This window comes from Pyrus communis, chromosome 13 (assembly GCF_963583255.1).
Source record: "Pyrus communis chromosome 13, drPyrComm1.1, whole genome shotgun sequence".
Taxonomy (NCBI): domain Eukaryota; kingdom Viridiplantae; phylum Streptophyta; class Magnoliopsida; order Rosales; family Rosaceae; genus Pyrus; species Pyrus communis.
In genome coordinates, this window is record NC_084815.1 from 2,742,735 (window position 1) to 2,758,068 (window position 15,334).

The 15,334-nt window shown below is 38.4% G+C and overlaps 2 protein-coding genes and 1 long non-coding RNA gene across 3 annotated transcripts; 1 reads left to right on the forward strand and 2 right to left on the reverse strand.

Moving 5' to 3' along the window:
* Positions 1 to 3,555: 3,555 nt before the first annotated feature.
* LOC137714000 (uncharacterized) lies at positions 3,556 to 5,500 on the forward strand. The gene is made up of 3 exons (XR_011065351.1): positions 3,556 to 3,874; positions 4,011 to 4,069; positions 4,973 to 5,500. It is a non-coding gene; the product is annotated as an uncharacterized lncRNA (long non-coding RNA).
* Positions 5,501 to 10,535: 5,035 nt separating this feature from the next.
* On the reverse strand, positions 10,536 to 11,611 carry LOC137713525 (uncharacterized protein At1g08160-like). The gene has a single exon (XM_068452835.1). The coding sequence runs from the start codon at positions 11,476 to 11,478 to the stop codon at positions 10,702 to 10,704; it is 777 nt and encodes a 258-aa protein (XP_068308936.1). The 5' UTR covers positions 11,479 to 11,611; the 3' UTR covers positions 10,536 to 10,701.
* A 2,748-nt stretch (positions 11,612 to 14,359) lies between these two features.
* Positions 14,360 to 15,229, reverse strand: LOC137713383 (uncharacterized). Its single transcript, XM_068452673.1, has one exon. The coding sequence runs from the start codon at positions 15,227 to 15,229 to the stop codon at positions 14,360 to 14,362; it is 870 nt and encodes a 289-aa protein (XP_068308774.1).
* Positions 15,230 to 15,334: the final 105 nt, after the last annotated feature.

A 15,334-nucleotide genomic window follows, 5' to 3' on the forward strand; every position in this document is an offset into this window, starting at 1 on the left:
CGTCTGCACCTACAAAATTTTCGGCCTTCTGCCACCAACAGAGAGTGAGTGTGTAACACTCCAATAAGGAAGCAACAAGTGGCCCATTCATACAACTTGCACCCAAGGATTGGTTTGTTGTTTTCGTGCGCTTTGCTGCTAAAATGTGACTGGAATCAGTGGCTCTGGTTCTCCTTCGTGACGAAGGTTAATGAAAAAGTTGTAGAATAAAGCATTGGGGAGAGAAAAGGAGAACCTTTGGTTGGTGGGTCATTCAAAAATAAGGGAAAAGTTCCAAAAAATGAGAGAAAAAAGTGGGGAAGAGAAGAGATGGGGGTGAAAGAAAGGGATAATATTCTTGGTACCACACTATTATAACTACAAGATGATGACTTTAGTTAATGGAATCGTTATTGGCACTCCAAAAACATTTTATATTTTTTTTAAATACATTTGTAAATAGTGTATAATGAGATTTTTTAAGTACCACTAATAATTCCCGTAGTTAATTGGGTTGATTAAAAGTGGATTTGAGAGCTTATTGACGGACCCTATTAATAATAAAAAGTGAAATAAATAGTGAGCTGGTGAGCCAATGAGCCTATAGAATCATTTGGATGCATCTGCCAGTTATCCCATGGGAGAAATTTCTTTAAAAAAGGTGTTGGAATATGATGGAAAATGAACTTCAAAGCAAATTTTAAGAAGAGAAAAAGGGGAATGCAAACCATGTTGGGAAGCTCATGAACGTCTCTTACTCTTGAGAAAGGTGGAGAAACATCATCTATGATGAAGGGGAAATGTTCTAGAATTCAACTTTTTCATACTTCCTCACGTGAAGTGAAATCCATAGTATTACCGGAGTCCTTGAAAGCGAACAAATTAGTAAAAAAATTCAAAACTAGCCATTTAAGATTAATCTTCAAAATCTATATTAAAAAAACACTCAATATGTTGCAAATAAGCACAAAAAGGATATTGGATTTTAGACACTTTCCTTGAATTAGAGATGAAGATCATAAGTAATGATGCAAGCAACAACTTTAAATTATGTCTCCTAACATCATCGATGAATTATTAGGAAGCGTAAAGATCAAATGACATGCCATCTAACCAACTTTTTGATGCACTCAAGTTCTTGTGGGTTTTCTTTTACTTTGTGGGTAGTTGTTTCTACTCCCTATTACTTCTATGTGCCTTCAAGGCCACGAAACAGCCTAATATTAGGTGCATTTGTTGAAACATTGTTTTGTGTTTTGACTACAAATGTTGCATAATAATAGGTGTAAACGACTAGAATCGTTTGAATCGTATTTTCCACATGGCATCACATGGACATGGTTCTCATCCTTTGGACCTTCTTGTACTATTTCTTCTTCAAAGCACAAAAGAGATCCTACGTACCTATCTACAAGGTTTAATTTAATATTCTCCAGTATATCTTACAAAATTTAATTTTAATCGAAATTTTCTCAAGGGCAGTAGTGTTTGTATCTCCAGAAGTATCGAACATTTACCCCTTCAGGTTTGAGTTTGAATCTTCATTCATTTGGCCTCCTTTTGTAACCCCAAAAGGTATGATTCGTTACAACTACATGATATAACACAATTTTATTAGAGAATTATATGGTCTGATATTTGTATTATAGTTTTGCTAAGTGAATTAACCTTTTCCTGCTTTGGTCAAATAATTCTTACTTGAGAAATTTTGTTAACTGCAACTCGTACGTATTATCTTACTCGGATGAAATAAATCTTTAATTTTTAGGTAAACTAAGGCATAGCCAAACCAAATTAAGAAATAATCATCAAGCAAAACAGATTTAACACAAGTAAAGGCTCCTCCAAAATGTGAAAACTATTACTAATTAAGATCAGTCTTACTCAAGCGAAGTACAATAACTTTGTTTCTTTACTAATTAATTCTCTAATGATAAAGGAAGTAAATGAAAAATGATTGTTCTAATAATTGTCAATAAACGTAACGCATCTCAATTTGAGATCAATCTCCCAAAACTTGGATTTTCTTTATGAATGCTTTTTTTTTTTTAATTTTTTTATTCTCCTTTCTTCGGGGAGGGGAAATTCAAACTGAAAACCTTGGGAGCAAGCGAGAATGTTCCCAACCGGCTGAAGCTATAAGTCCATTGCTTTTACCCAACAAGTCTTGCTTCTGTTTTTGCTAAGAAAATTCCAAACTGTTTCTTCACGGGGACATTATAAATTTATAACCTTCCCAGAAAAAGAAATAGAAAGAAAACCCAGATACCACAATTACTTTTACATGCACTAAGTATCGATGTCAATCTCTTTCGATCTCAACCACAATATACACCAGGGTCCTAATCATGTCCAACTTAGACATATACAAATATGGACACACTTATCGTTGTCTAGGAATCTTATCATGTTTCTTATATCATATCAAAAGTTAAACTAATATATATAAAATATAATTCCCTTGTGACTTGTATAACAAAAGGTTTCATAAAGTTATATAGGCCATGGCCAAATAGGTTTCTCCACAATTGCTTCACCCACTGGCTCCTTAATTACTATAACAATAGGTGGAACCAAGATGCCTATTAAAATCTGATAATTATTTAGGAGGAAGGGATTAAACTCTTGCTAGTCCAAGTTCAAAGTATTTATTCCTCGCCGCATAAAAAAAAAAGAAAAAGAAAAAGATGCATGATTTTCTAAAATCGGTGATAAGGCGAATTTTTTAATCAATAAGTATACATGCTCTGAGTTATCACATGTTTTTTACATCGTCATAATGATAAATGTATTGACTATACATATAGGATTCATTTGGTGTCTATAAGTGGGTTGCATTAGATAACTCATAGGATTTGAGGCATGTTGAAGTAAGAAAGAAGAATCTCTTATTTTGTAGGAATAAGAAATGATAAATTATATAGTGCTGATATTCTAATTTCATGACTAATCTATTTTCTTCTTTCAACTTGAACAAATTTTTTTCTTTTTTTCTTTCAGCATGCCTTGAATGTTGAAGCTAGTGATTATCCAAACAATCACAAAGCACCAAAATTAATGATTAGACAATTGAAACTGAAAGAAAAACTGTCATTTTATATATAGTTTATATACTGTATTTATAATATAAAGATTTGAAATAAAACGTATATGGGTTAAACCAATTGACCCAAGTTGTCCTTATTTTTTTTTTTTTTTTTTGTGACAAACGATATGATCTACACTAAGAAGAGGGAGGTGAGCTTAGTCTCATAATGAGTTAGCAACATAAGACCTCTCACTTACAAATTAAAAAAAATATTACTATATCGTAGTACTAAATAGTGTCCCCACTCTATTGAACTTAAGTTCGAAATCCCCTCCACATAGATTAGAATAGTTTAAATATTCTTGATAAATTATACATATACTAAAACGAAATTTTTGGGTACTGTTTTGCACTGTTAATGAACAGTGAAATGACGGAAATGCCCTTATTCTCTTCCTTGCTATTCGTTGTTTTTCCTCCTTGGCACAGTAGATTTACTTATTTCTCCACCTTGCCCACGCGTCGATCATCGTCGACTGCTCCGCTTCCCCAACATCTCGAATTTTCCTTCCGTTTGCACTTCTTTCTCTCACAAACCTGGGCTTTTCATTTGCTTCCGGTGGTCCTCCTTTTGGTACACGAACTCCAGTTCTCTCTCCCTATTTTGCACGAGCCAGAACATATGCTGTCTATCCGTTCCGATTCGAAGAAATTCCTCAAGGGTTGTCCATGTTGTTCTTCTCACAACAAAACTAAAATTCCTTGAATTCGCCTCATCTAAGTCCAATTCCACTCTGCCATACCCAGGAACGCTTGCCTCCATTCTGATTTGAAGAAATTTTAAACCCAGAAAGCTTGGGTTTCCTGGTGAGTTCTCGGACATATTTGTTTCGGTTTCGTTTTTGGGTTCTATTTTTTTTGTTCAAATTTTTGTGATTTTAATTTTAAAAATCTAGGTTTTTTTGTTCAATGGTTTGGTCCATCTTATTGGCCTTCTCACCAGAGATCTCTGCCATCACTGTTCCACCGAACTCGCCAATAGCGACCGCTCTTTCGAACCAGGTACGACTTCTTTCACTTTCTGTTTGTTTCCGGAAAAATGCAGGGCTCGAAAGTATGTAGAGTTGTAGAAATAAAAAAAAAGTCTCAATCTTTATGTTGTCCTGTACCCAAAGAAATTGAATTTATGATTTTGTGTTTCGGCATACCCTTACTGGAATTTTGTGATTTGGAAATTATAGAAGTTAGTACCCAGATAAAATTTCAGATTGGGGTTTTGACCATTGTTCTAGGTTATGGATTAGAACAAAAAGTTACCTTCTAGAAGAGACGTAAAGTTACGTAGTTTTCAGTGTATAAATTGGCTTTTAAACATTGTTCTGGGTTATGGGTTATTACCAAAGATTTATCTTCAAGAAAAATTACATTTGATTTACAAGAGGAGATCTTTGAAAATGAGGTCTCAGCTGGCCATGATTCATCGTTATCTTAGAAGAATGGACGCGCTGACATATTTCTTAAACAATAATGTGTGACTTTTAAGCGGACCATTTCACTTTTTGTTTTCATGTCAAATCAACTTGCCTCGCATATATAGTTCTGTTGTTAACATATATATTTTCATGTCAAATCAGCTATGTTATTTCTTTTTGAGCAAACTATTTCAATCACCCTTCAATTCTTGAGTTGTGCAAATTGTACATTAGAGGGAATCCCTTGATATATATTAGTTAGTTCTTACTAAAATTCATGCAAAATGTTTTTGTTATGTTGAAGTAAAAACCTTTTTAAGGTCGTAATTGGTTTTTCACGTGTAAATAATGTGTATCATGTATATACATCATAACTTTCTACATGTTTTATACGGTTTAAAAACCTGCAGCAACGCGCGTGTACAAATAGCTAGTATAGAACATAAAACTCAACACAGGATGATGTGGCATGATTATTTCATTGACTTGGCAGCAATATGATACAACAAGAGGGAGATGACCAAGGGCAATAAAGCATGTATGAGCTGGGTTTGATGCGATACGTGGATAAAAGATCTAAAATGAAGGTAAAAAAGACCAGAGTCCATCAGTACGTAACAAAAATGCCACATTATAAGTAACAGCATAAACATGTAAAGATCTATATAATAACATGTTACGAGTGTAATAATAATGGATTAACAAATACTGAGCCAGACTAATGAATTTTGGTGTTTCAATATAAAACCAATTGATAATATGAGGAGTAACTCAAGTACTTATAAGCCCGTCTAAGGTTCATTCTCTCATCAACATGAGATTCGTCAAAATGTCCCCTCACTTGTGGAGAATTTTCAGACCAAATACGTGGATAACACAAACGGAGTGAGATAGAGCAAGTGTGACTGTTGGATTTCACACGTAGAGAACATGCTTTGGTATCATAAAAGCGATCTTCACAAAATCAATGCCTGAAAATTACAAAACCCTTGAAATCTTTTTCACACCAAACTAGAGAGAGAGAGAGCATTCTTTTATTAATTCAACAAATGTAATTCTCTACTAAATAATCTGGAATCTCCCAGACTTATATACACAACAGTAAACATAATTAATTAGAGTTAAACAAGCTTAATTTAAAAACTAAACTCACTAATCAATAACTACATGAGTCAGCAGCTACTAACTAAATCTATGTTTCTCTATGCTAACACTAACCTCAAAACTAAGAAAATGGAGCATCCCGTGGTGTACCCAAACTCATCACACAAATTTAATCAACCAAAGCTAAACCATAACCTTATTCAACCACTTATCTCTTCATTGTAAACCTAATTTGATGTCTCATGCCTTGAATCCTTTATTTTCACTTTAATTTCTCTTGCTCTCTTAAGCCTGCATAAATCATTGCAACAAGATGTAGGAACTTATTGTCACTTCGTGCAATTGTCTTTCTCATGACAGGGTTGAATGCAGTGTTCCATCTTTTATTCCCCACTTTTGGGCTTTTCTTTTTTTTTTTGTTCGTGCCTCATTTTTAGCAACTATGTCCTTTTTTTGTCCTCAACTGGCTTCAAAGCAAGCTTCTGATATTCACAGGGCGTTATCCTTCCATTATCCTGTTTCCGTCCGATCAAAAGCATCATTATCCAATAGTAATAGATTGTATTTAGGCTCATCCAGTGCAGTTCTCTTAAATTGTGCATTCCAATGCCATAGCCTTTTTGTACATGGGCGATGTGTAAATGCCACTTGAAATCCGAAAAGCTGGTTAAGAATAAAGCTCTTTTCTGGCAAGCATGACCAACGATACCAATGGAGACTTCTTCTTGATCCCTCAGGAACTCCCCATTTTTGTCAGAGGTAGACGAGCCGTATCGGCTTCGGGGGACCCGTCACCGATCGCAAGGGCAAGGAAGAGAACAACGGCAACGGTGATGGCGGTTAAGAGTCATCTTCGCCTCTGAAAAATTTCCCATGCTTTACCCTCTGAAGAATTTCCCATGTTTTATCGTTGCTCTTGGTTTCGACGTCTTATAGTGATTGTGCTTTCCTTCATCCAGTTCAATGAGAACAGGGGATAGAGAGACGGTCAAGGGTTTTAAATTGGGCAAAGAGAAGAATAGAAAAACTTATTGAAGTTTTTGGCCTGTGCCCCCATTGTGGCGTGGGTGACACCATGACTTTTCAAATACGGCTTTTTGTACAAATTCCCATAGATGGCGTCAATTGTTGGAGTGGAAAATTTTGGTTCCTCCAATCCTCTAACAAGTAAACCTTGTAAATATGTTGAGAAGTCCACAACACCATCTTCGCTCGACATCAATGAGGGAGGAGGGGATCTGCGAAAAAAACACTCCGACACTCAAGTTAGTATTTGTTCAGAATGCTTATAAAATATAGAACGATCTTAGACCTCTCTTTGCTCCCTTCATGCTGATGAGATTATTGCCCTTTTATAGGCATTCAAGTCTTGGGCTCCAAGTTTAACTCTCCGTCTATTTCTCCATGTTCCATGTAGTGGGTATTATGTTGCTTCATTGTAGCTCTACTCCTCATGTTTGGTGTGCTACTGACTTATTTAGTAGAGTAATCATTTTTGGCTCCCACAATGTAGCATCATAAGTGCCCTGTGTGCACAACTCAATAGCGTATTGACACAGTTAAAAATCAAGTCAGAGCAGTAGCCGTTGTTCTTCTCCGAAGAGAAAACATTTAACATTGTGTAATATAGTGAAGTTGTAACGCTGTCGGAATAGTAGTTTGTTTTATTCTTGTAAGAGAAAACGTGCAATCTAGTGTCGAAGTAGAGTACCTTAACTGGAAAACGGCTAGGAAAGAAGTACATACAAAACAAGACATGTAAACACAAAACTAGAACAAGAGTTTACATTTGATAACTCCACTATTATCATTGACACGCTCTAATCCCGATGTTTCCTGAACACCAGGGTAGGTACATGCTAGCCGACACCCGAAGGTGACACAAGCCATTTAGGATGCATGAGAACAAGAAATAAATAGGACTTATAAATTTAAATATAATTAAAATATGAATAAGGAACGTGTTCAGAGCATACAACTAATTTGGAACACTAGAAGAAATAACATAAAATTGAATGAATACAAGAATGGGTCATAAACCGAGAAGACTCCAAGATGCCTATGCGGAAGTGCCTTGACGCTGGGATTGTATGCCTCGATTCTAAATTCTGAGGGGGCGCAAAACAAACATGAGTGGACCAAGTTGGTATATATATAATAAAACAGTTATCAACATACTAACCTCCAAAGTTTTATGGAAATTCAATAGTATATTCTGTAGTAGGTTTTTCCGAAAACCCTAGCATGCCATAACACTTCTCATGAAACATATCTTATATATAGTGTGCTAGCTAGTGGTATCATGTATAAGTGTCATACGGCCGAAGCCACCAACCTACGCCCGGCTGAAGCCACCAACCTACGCCCGCATGCAAAACAATGACCACTAGATATGCACAAAAACATTGAACATAGACTTTCCAAACATAAGTGTGTGTGTGTATATATCTCAAAAACATATTCATAATATAAAGTCATCCATCATCTATACTATAAAGAAGTGTGTAAAAACATGTTCTAAATAGTATATCGTCCTCCATTAGATATCTTACAAAGAACATAGGTTCGATAGAAAATAAGGTATTCCAAAATTTTCTTAGTAAGCATAATAATCATATAAGGTCAATCCAATTTACTCATAAAACATTATCTAAAACGTGATCATTAAATCATGCTTTTTATGCATGCATTTCTACTATTAAAACACACATTTTAGAAGGGGTCCACTCACAAATACTCCGTCGTAGAAGAGCCGTACGAAATAGGAATAACGGAATCGCCGCTAATATTCGCACCTAAGCACATAAAGTGTACAATTAATAAAACTTTATTCAAACGATTGAATTTCGAGAAACAAACATCATAAATGGTTCCAGGACGTCGAAATTAGCCTAGGAGAGGTCCTAGACGAAAACCCGAAAAAATAAAAAAGTCAACGCTAACTGTTGATTGGGTCGGGTCAACTGGGTTGGGCCTAAAGGGTTTGGGTCTAATGGGTTTTAGGGTTTAGGGTAAACGGGCTGGAGGCCTAAGTTCCATTTGGCCCTAAGGCCGGTTCTTGTGGGTTCTAACACACGGGCCTGCTTTGGAAGCCCGACCCAAGGTTTACGGTTAAAAAGGTGTACGAGCCTAAGGCCCTAAAGGAAAAGGCCCAAAGGCCTTTGCATTTTAGAATTAAATAATTAAAATAATTAAAATAAATAAATAAAATAAAAAGGTTGGGTTGGGTTTTAAATAGGCCTGAGGCTCGAGTTCTATACACGATCCAAAGGGGCCTGGTTTGACTGGGTTTTGGGTGAGTCGGCCCAACGACCTGGTTTCGACAGGGAAGAGGACGCCAAAGCTTCCCCAGCTTTGGTCGATGGCAAGATGCCAATCTACCTACAAACATGGAGGTACAAGAGTGGGGAAGAGGTTTTGTACCTAAGATCCAACAGAAATTGCACGAGGTGGCTGGAATCTTGTGCGAGAGGCACGGGGCTCGCCAGAGAGATTTGGGTGCCTCTGGGTGTCTCGGAGCTTGCAGAGATGAGGGGGAGTAAGAGAGAGAGTTCGCGGAGATGGTGCTGGTGGTGCGTCGACGTCGAGGTAGAGGTGTGGGTGTGATCGAGAAAAGGGCTGAGAGGGAGAGTTTCGAGAGAGAGTGAGAGTTGAGAGTGAGAGATTCGAGAAAGACTCGGGAAAGAAGAGAGAGGTAAGGTGAGTTAGGGGCCTGCCACGTGGTAGCGTGAGGGAGAAAGAAAACCTAGATGGAGGGTCCAGATTAGATTAGGATAAGGGACCTAATTTCACATTTCAATAACTTTTAGGGGAAATGTGGGATTACAAAGAGATTTTGGGGAGGGGTTTTACAATCATACCAACTGAAATCAAATAAAAACCTTCTTTAACATTAACATTGTGCTAGAAATGCTTCGGATGAGTCGAACTAACTACATTTTTTCCCAACTACTCCCTTGAATTCTTAATCCATATCGAACAGTATTGTCTATAGTACAACTTGACCAACAATCAACGCCGCATTTACACTACAAGCACATATATAGCATCTATGAGAGAACAAATACCAACAAATTTACTTCAAAGAAGAACCTTGTTTGAAACCAAACAGATAAACACTAGCATCGACCTTCCCTCCCCAGAAAAAACCTTGTACACGTTGATCGACCTTCCCTTCCCTAAGAAGAACCTTGTATACTTCCCGATAACACTGACTACAAATTTATAATCATATCATCACAATACAACAGCTTCATTCACAAAACTAACTTTACAACCAGCCATTCAAGCACAGTAAACTAGACATATGTTTCGATATCATTCACGAGTAATAGGCAAGGGTGTCTTTAGAAGAAAGAGATGAGTTTTCCAAAACTAATGCTTGGTGCAAATGTGTATCGTAAAGGCACAATCAACCCTTCAATAACGAATTTATGCGTCCCTACAAATTGAGTTGGTGTAAAGAACAACTTCACCAAGCTACATTAGATACTTCATAGTCTGAACTCTAAAGTTTGAATATACAATGGAAAGGCTTTCAAAACTCATGCTGAGGGTTAGATATATGCCAGGTGGGGAAAAATAACTCTTAGTTGTCAAACCTATTTACCAATCTCAGTTCAAATCACACTTTCCATCCAAATTCCGTCTGGCTCGAACCAATGTGTGCATCACTTGTAGGTGACTTAGGGTCACATAATGCGTGTATTGGCAAACTTGGATAGAATTCGGATAGATTGAGAACAATAACAGGTTTCAGCACATGAGCGACATTGACATATGACTTACACCAGGAGGATGATTTTTTAACCGGAAATGATTTATGCAGTCCCTTTTAACCTTGTACACGAGCCTATTCTACGCTTAATTTTAATCTTTACAAAAGCAAAGTGCAAGGTCCTAAAACATCATCCAACCAAAACCAACACTCTGCCAATTCCTACACAGAAATATGCAAAATAGTACAAACGATGCTATGATTCAGAAAACAATTCCATTCCATAGCCCAAAATCATAAACAAGGACTAATTTATAACGTTCACCAATTTTTGGGTTAAAAACGAAAGAAAAATAAAATATGAAAAAACCTATTTGTATTATTATACTGATTACTCAGTCTCATAACTCAACTTCGCACGGACTTGACTGACCCGTCAAAGTCCCGGTCCCATTATTCCGGGCAAACCCGGTGAATTCGACCCGATTGCAGTAGACCTGCAACAACCGCGATCTCGATTGAAACACCCCAGACTTAAACCGAACCCACGCCGCCACCCACACTCCGAACCTCACCGACCCGCGATCCTTCCCGTCGGCGATTCCCCTCGCCACGTTGTCGCCGACGTATTCCCCCACCGTCGCGAGCTTGAAATTGACGCGCGTCTGGTTCCTCTTGGCTAAGACGAAGGGAGGCACCGCCGCCGTGGTGAGCGGAACTCTGCCGTACACGGGCGAGGCCGTGAGGCGGTCGTAGAAGATGGTGAGCTTGTCGTTGGGGTTGGTGGCGAGGAGGGTGAAGTCCCACGTGGCGGTTAGCTCGGAGCTAGTCGCGTTGAGCGGAGAGACGCTGGCCGATTCGACCCGGAACTCGGGGAGTTGGGGGCGGAGGACGAGCCAGGAGATGAAGGAGATGATGGACATGACGGCGAACAGAGCGACGGCGGCGATGATGATGCGGCAGAGGAGGGTGGGTTTGCGCCTGAAGGGCCCATTGGGCTGAGGGTTGTAGTAGGGAGGTGGTGGGCCCGTGGGATGGTAATTATTGCGGTTGGGGTGCGGCGGTGGGGCCGCATAAGGGTAGGGAGCTGCGGCAGGGTAGCCGGCGGCAAATTGGCCCGGCGGAGCTGGATAGCCGGTGACAGTCTTGTCTTGTCCTTGGGACGAAGAAGCAGCCATTTCAAATGAGAGAGCTTTGGTTTTAGATTAACGGTTAATAATAACAAATATTTTTGACAGATAGTTGGAAGCTGTCATAAATTAATACTTCATTGGGGATGGGAAAAGATTAAATAAAAAATCAGTAGCACTTAAACCAAAAGCTGGCATCTCCGGCACGTTGGGTTGAAAGCAACGTATTGAGGAATCTTAGCGCCCCTTCAACACGGCGGCGACACTTATCTTGTCGTCATCTGTCGTCCCCACACGGTCTATCTCGGCTAACCCACACTTAGGCAACTCTCACGGCTGACCTTGGGCTCATTCAGGCTTTGCCATTTGCCCTATCGGTGATGGATTCTATATAAAGCCCAAATTCACGTAAACAAGCCCCAAATAAAATAGTTTGGGTTCCGTTAGATTTTTATTAAGTGTCATGTTTTTTAAACAAAAGATATCATCCACGCGCTTTATTAATATAATATTATTTAAAGGAGCTAAAAACAAACGTAATAGGGTTGCTTTGCTTTTTCAAGCGACGCCCTTGAAAACTAAAGCTCCAACGCGCCTTACATTTATTATTTTGTATAAGCCCAAATAAAATAGTTTGGGATCTGTTAGATTTTTATCAAGTGTTCCCTTTTATTTTTTAATTTTTTTATTTTTTTTTAATTTTTTAATTTTTTTTTTTTTTGAAACAAATAATATTATCTATACTAAAGAGATAAGGGAGTGGGTTAAGCTTCACAATAGATTAATTTATTAAGCATTGTTTGATCAACATTTCATTTACAATTTTTAATTTTTAATTTCACTTATTTTGAAAATTCAAAACTCCAAGTAATTACCAAACAAAGTTTTGTTTGTTTGTTTGTCTTTTATTTATTTATTTATTTTTAAGTAAAATGTAAAGACAAAATTATCCTCAGTTTATAATTCTGCTCTGCTAGGTAAAAACAATATGTCTTTGCCATTTAGTATTACGGTTTAGTAATATTTCTCTTCACTTGTAAGTGAGAGGTCATATGTTTGATTATCACTAAAGGTAAATTTGAACCACATTATTACTAACCCATTGTGAGGCTAAGCCCACCCTCATCCATATTAGTGTAGATAATATCGTTTGCTAAAAAAAACAACATGCCTTTAACAAAGCCTTCTATGAGAATAAAGCATGGGCCTCGGAATCTCAAGATCTGCCGTACATTGTCATTATCTCTAGTCAACAATAAATTATGTTTTTTTTCTTTTCAGGAGGGCGTGTTGACCCTAAAAACTACCAAGCCTACGTGGTGCGCATGCTGATTAATTAATAAGCTCACTACGTCATTCGGTTGTGTGCGAGGCATGCTAACTCGTCGGTCGAGCTCGGCCGGGGAGTAGAATGTGTTGATGTCGCGTTGGGCGAGCTGCTGACTTCTTGATCTTGCGACTGTGGCCGAGGAAGGAACACGTCTCAGCCTTTGAGTTCTAGAGCCTGAAGACAAGGCTGCTAGTTTTGCGAAGTTCACAAATCGTCGACACCAGGTTCAGTCTCGGTAATTATATTCGTGAGAGTATAAGTACGCTGAACTGGTATCAGACTATACAGACACAAATACTCGAAAGAGATAAATGTCTTGATGGTAAACGTGGTTCGGCCATTGGAATGTCGAACTCTAAAATGTACTTGTGAATATTCAATCATAAAATAAAACTTAGCGTTCAATGTGCCAAGCCTAATAACCTATAACACCTCACTTCGCTGAGAAGGCTGATGAGATAACCTCTACCAACAAAGACTCGAAAACCCTTATTGGCTGAGACTTAGATAAATAATCAATCGACCTCGAAGAAGTGCTGTCTATCCAAACTAAAGATGCTCATCGGTCAGTTGATTATAAGGCTCCAGTGCTGTCTATCCAAACTGAAGATGTCGCCGGTTGCCTTCACAGTGTTGTTTATCCAAATTAAATATATGTTGGCGGGAAGAAAGGGGAAGAGGACAAATTCTCAGGGTTGTTGAGAAGCTTTGCGCAGGGTAATTTTTTTGAAGTTGTAATAACACCTTTCTTTTTAAAAAATGACTTATGTGCCACAAGTACACTATCACGATGACATCTTGTGCCAATGAAATAAAAATATATGTAAGTTTTTGTCTACATATCTTTATTTTATTTACATGAACAACACACGATGGTGTACCCGTGCTATGTAAGTTATTTTATAATACACATTTTTATGAGTTGTGTGGAACTACAACCTAACACTACTCATCAACAGAATGCATGCATTTGAATGTCCACTATTATATTTCTTAGCTCTCAATACCAAGATGCCCCACTATCTTTCTTTCATAAGTAATGCTATTCATACCATGTTTTTATACCATATTTCTATACCACCTTAGGTGGCATCTGATGTGGACAGCCACATCATTTGAAAATTTTTCAAAACCGAAGGAAATGAAGGAGAAAGACTCCTCGTATACCACAATCATCATTTAATTAACTAGTTTTTCTTAAATATTAGTGTATTAAATAATGAACTAAATTAAAAAATTTGATTAATTCAAATGATTTGGCTGTCCACATCAAATGTCACCTAAGATAGTATGAAAATGTGGTACAAAAATATGGTATGAATAACATTACTCTTCTTTCATTGTTTGTGGAAGGGAACTAAGGATATCTTCCAATATTTAACAAAATTAAAGTATCTACAACAATTAGATATCAGAGGCTTCTAAATTCAGAAAAAAAACACCACTTCATCTAATATACAACCAATTAATAGATAATCTCCCACAAATGAAGACATGGAAAGAAGATCATCATCAATGAGATCATGAAATAAAAAAACAAAAATCCGACCATTTTGTCGCCTATCATGACATGACTATATATTTCAAGCAGCAGTTGAGTTACCAACCGTCGGTAATGTCGCATTTCTTAGAGCTCCCACCAGGCATGCTTCCACTACTTGCACCCATCGGAAGATTTACCTTCAAATCCGTACATTTCACCCTGAGTATCCCAGCCCTATAGTTTCTACTATACCACCACCCATGTTGCATTGTGTACGTGAGCGACATCCTCAAGTTGAAGCTCACACCCCCTCCTTCCTTCTGCTCCTTCTCCATGTCCTCCACCGACGAGCTCCCCGCCGTGGAGTTGGACATCTCCATTTTCAACTGCATGGTGCCTTTGGACTTGGAGTCCAACCGCATGTCCTGCATGAACGACCCTCCCGACGACAAAAAGTTATCTTTGTGGTACAAGGCAGTTTCCCATTTGTCCACGTACATCCTCAGACCGAAGCTAGGGTTTTCCACGGACATCGTGGCCTCCCATTTGCCCGAGACTACTTTGGTTGCCGGGACCATGTTGAAATTGGAAACGCCGAATGACTCAACTTTGAAAGTGATGTTTTCAGGGCGGACGACTGCAAACATGATGATGCTAGCCAGAAGGGTCCCAGTGAGTAAGAGGAATAATATGATGCAGAAGCAGCGAGCGAAGCTGCTCGCGGCTTCGTCGTGTTGAGAGTAGGTGGTGGCGTAATACGCATTCGGGTTCGCTTGATAAGGGTTGTAACCGGCGTTTGGAGGGTAGCCATGGTAGGCCGGGGGTGGGGGATACCCATTTTGAGGCTGAGCATAGTTCATAGTAGACGGAGGGTACCCGGGCTGGGGGTGGCTAGCAGAGGAGGGGCGAGGCTGGTCGGTCTCTGAGGATTGAGTTGGAGGTTGATCTACTGCGTGGGCTTGACTACTTTGGGCTGTAGAAGCCATGTATGAATTTCTATTATATTTATGTATTTCTATTTCTCTGCCCTCAAGAATCTCCCTGAAGAGAGAGAGAGATGGGGTTTTGGGGGGTGGGAGATAGAACAATGT

What these genes read in the sequence shown, in the direction of transcription:
- LOC137713525 (XM_068452835.1), bottom strand. Translation starts at nt 11,478, where the DNA reads ATGGCTGCTTCTTCGTCCCAAGGACAAGACAAGACTGTCACCGGCTAT.
- LOC137713383 (XM_068452673.1), bottom strand. Translation starts at nt 15,229, where the DNA reads ATGGCTTCTACAGCCCAAAGTAGTCAAGCCCACGCAGTAGATCAACCT.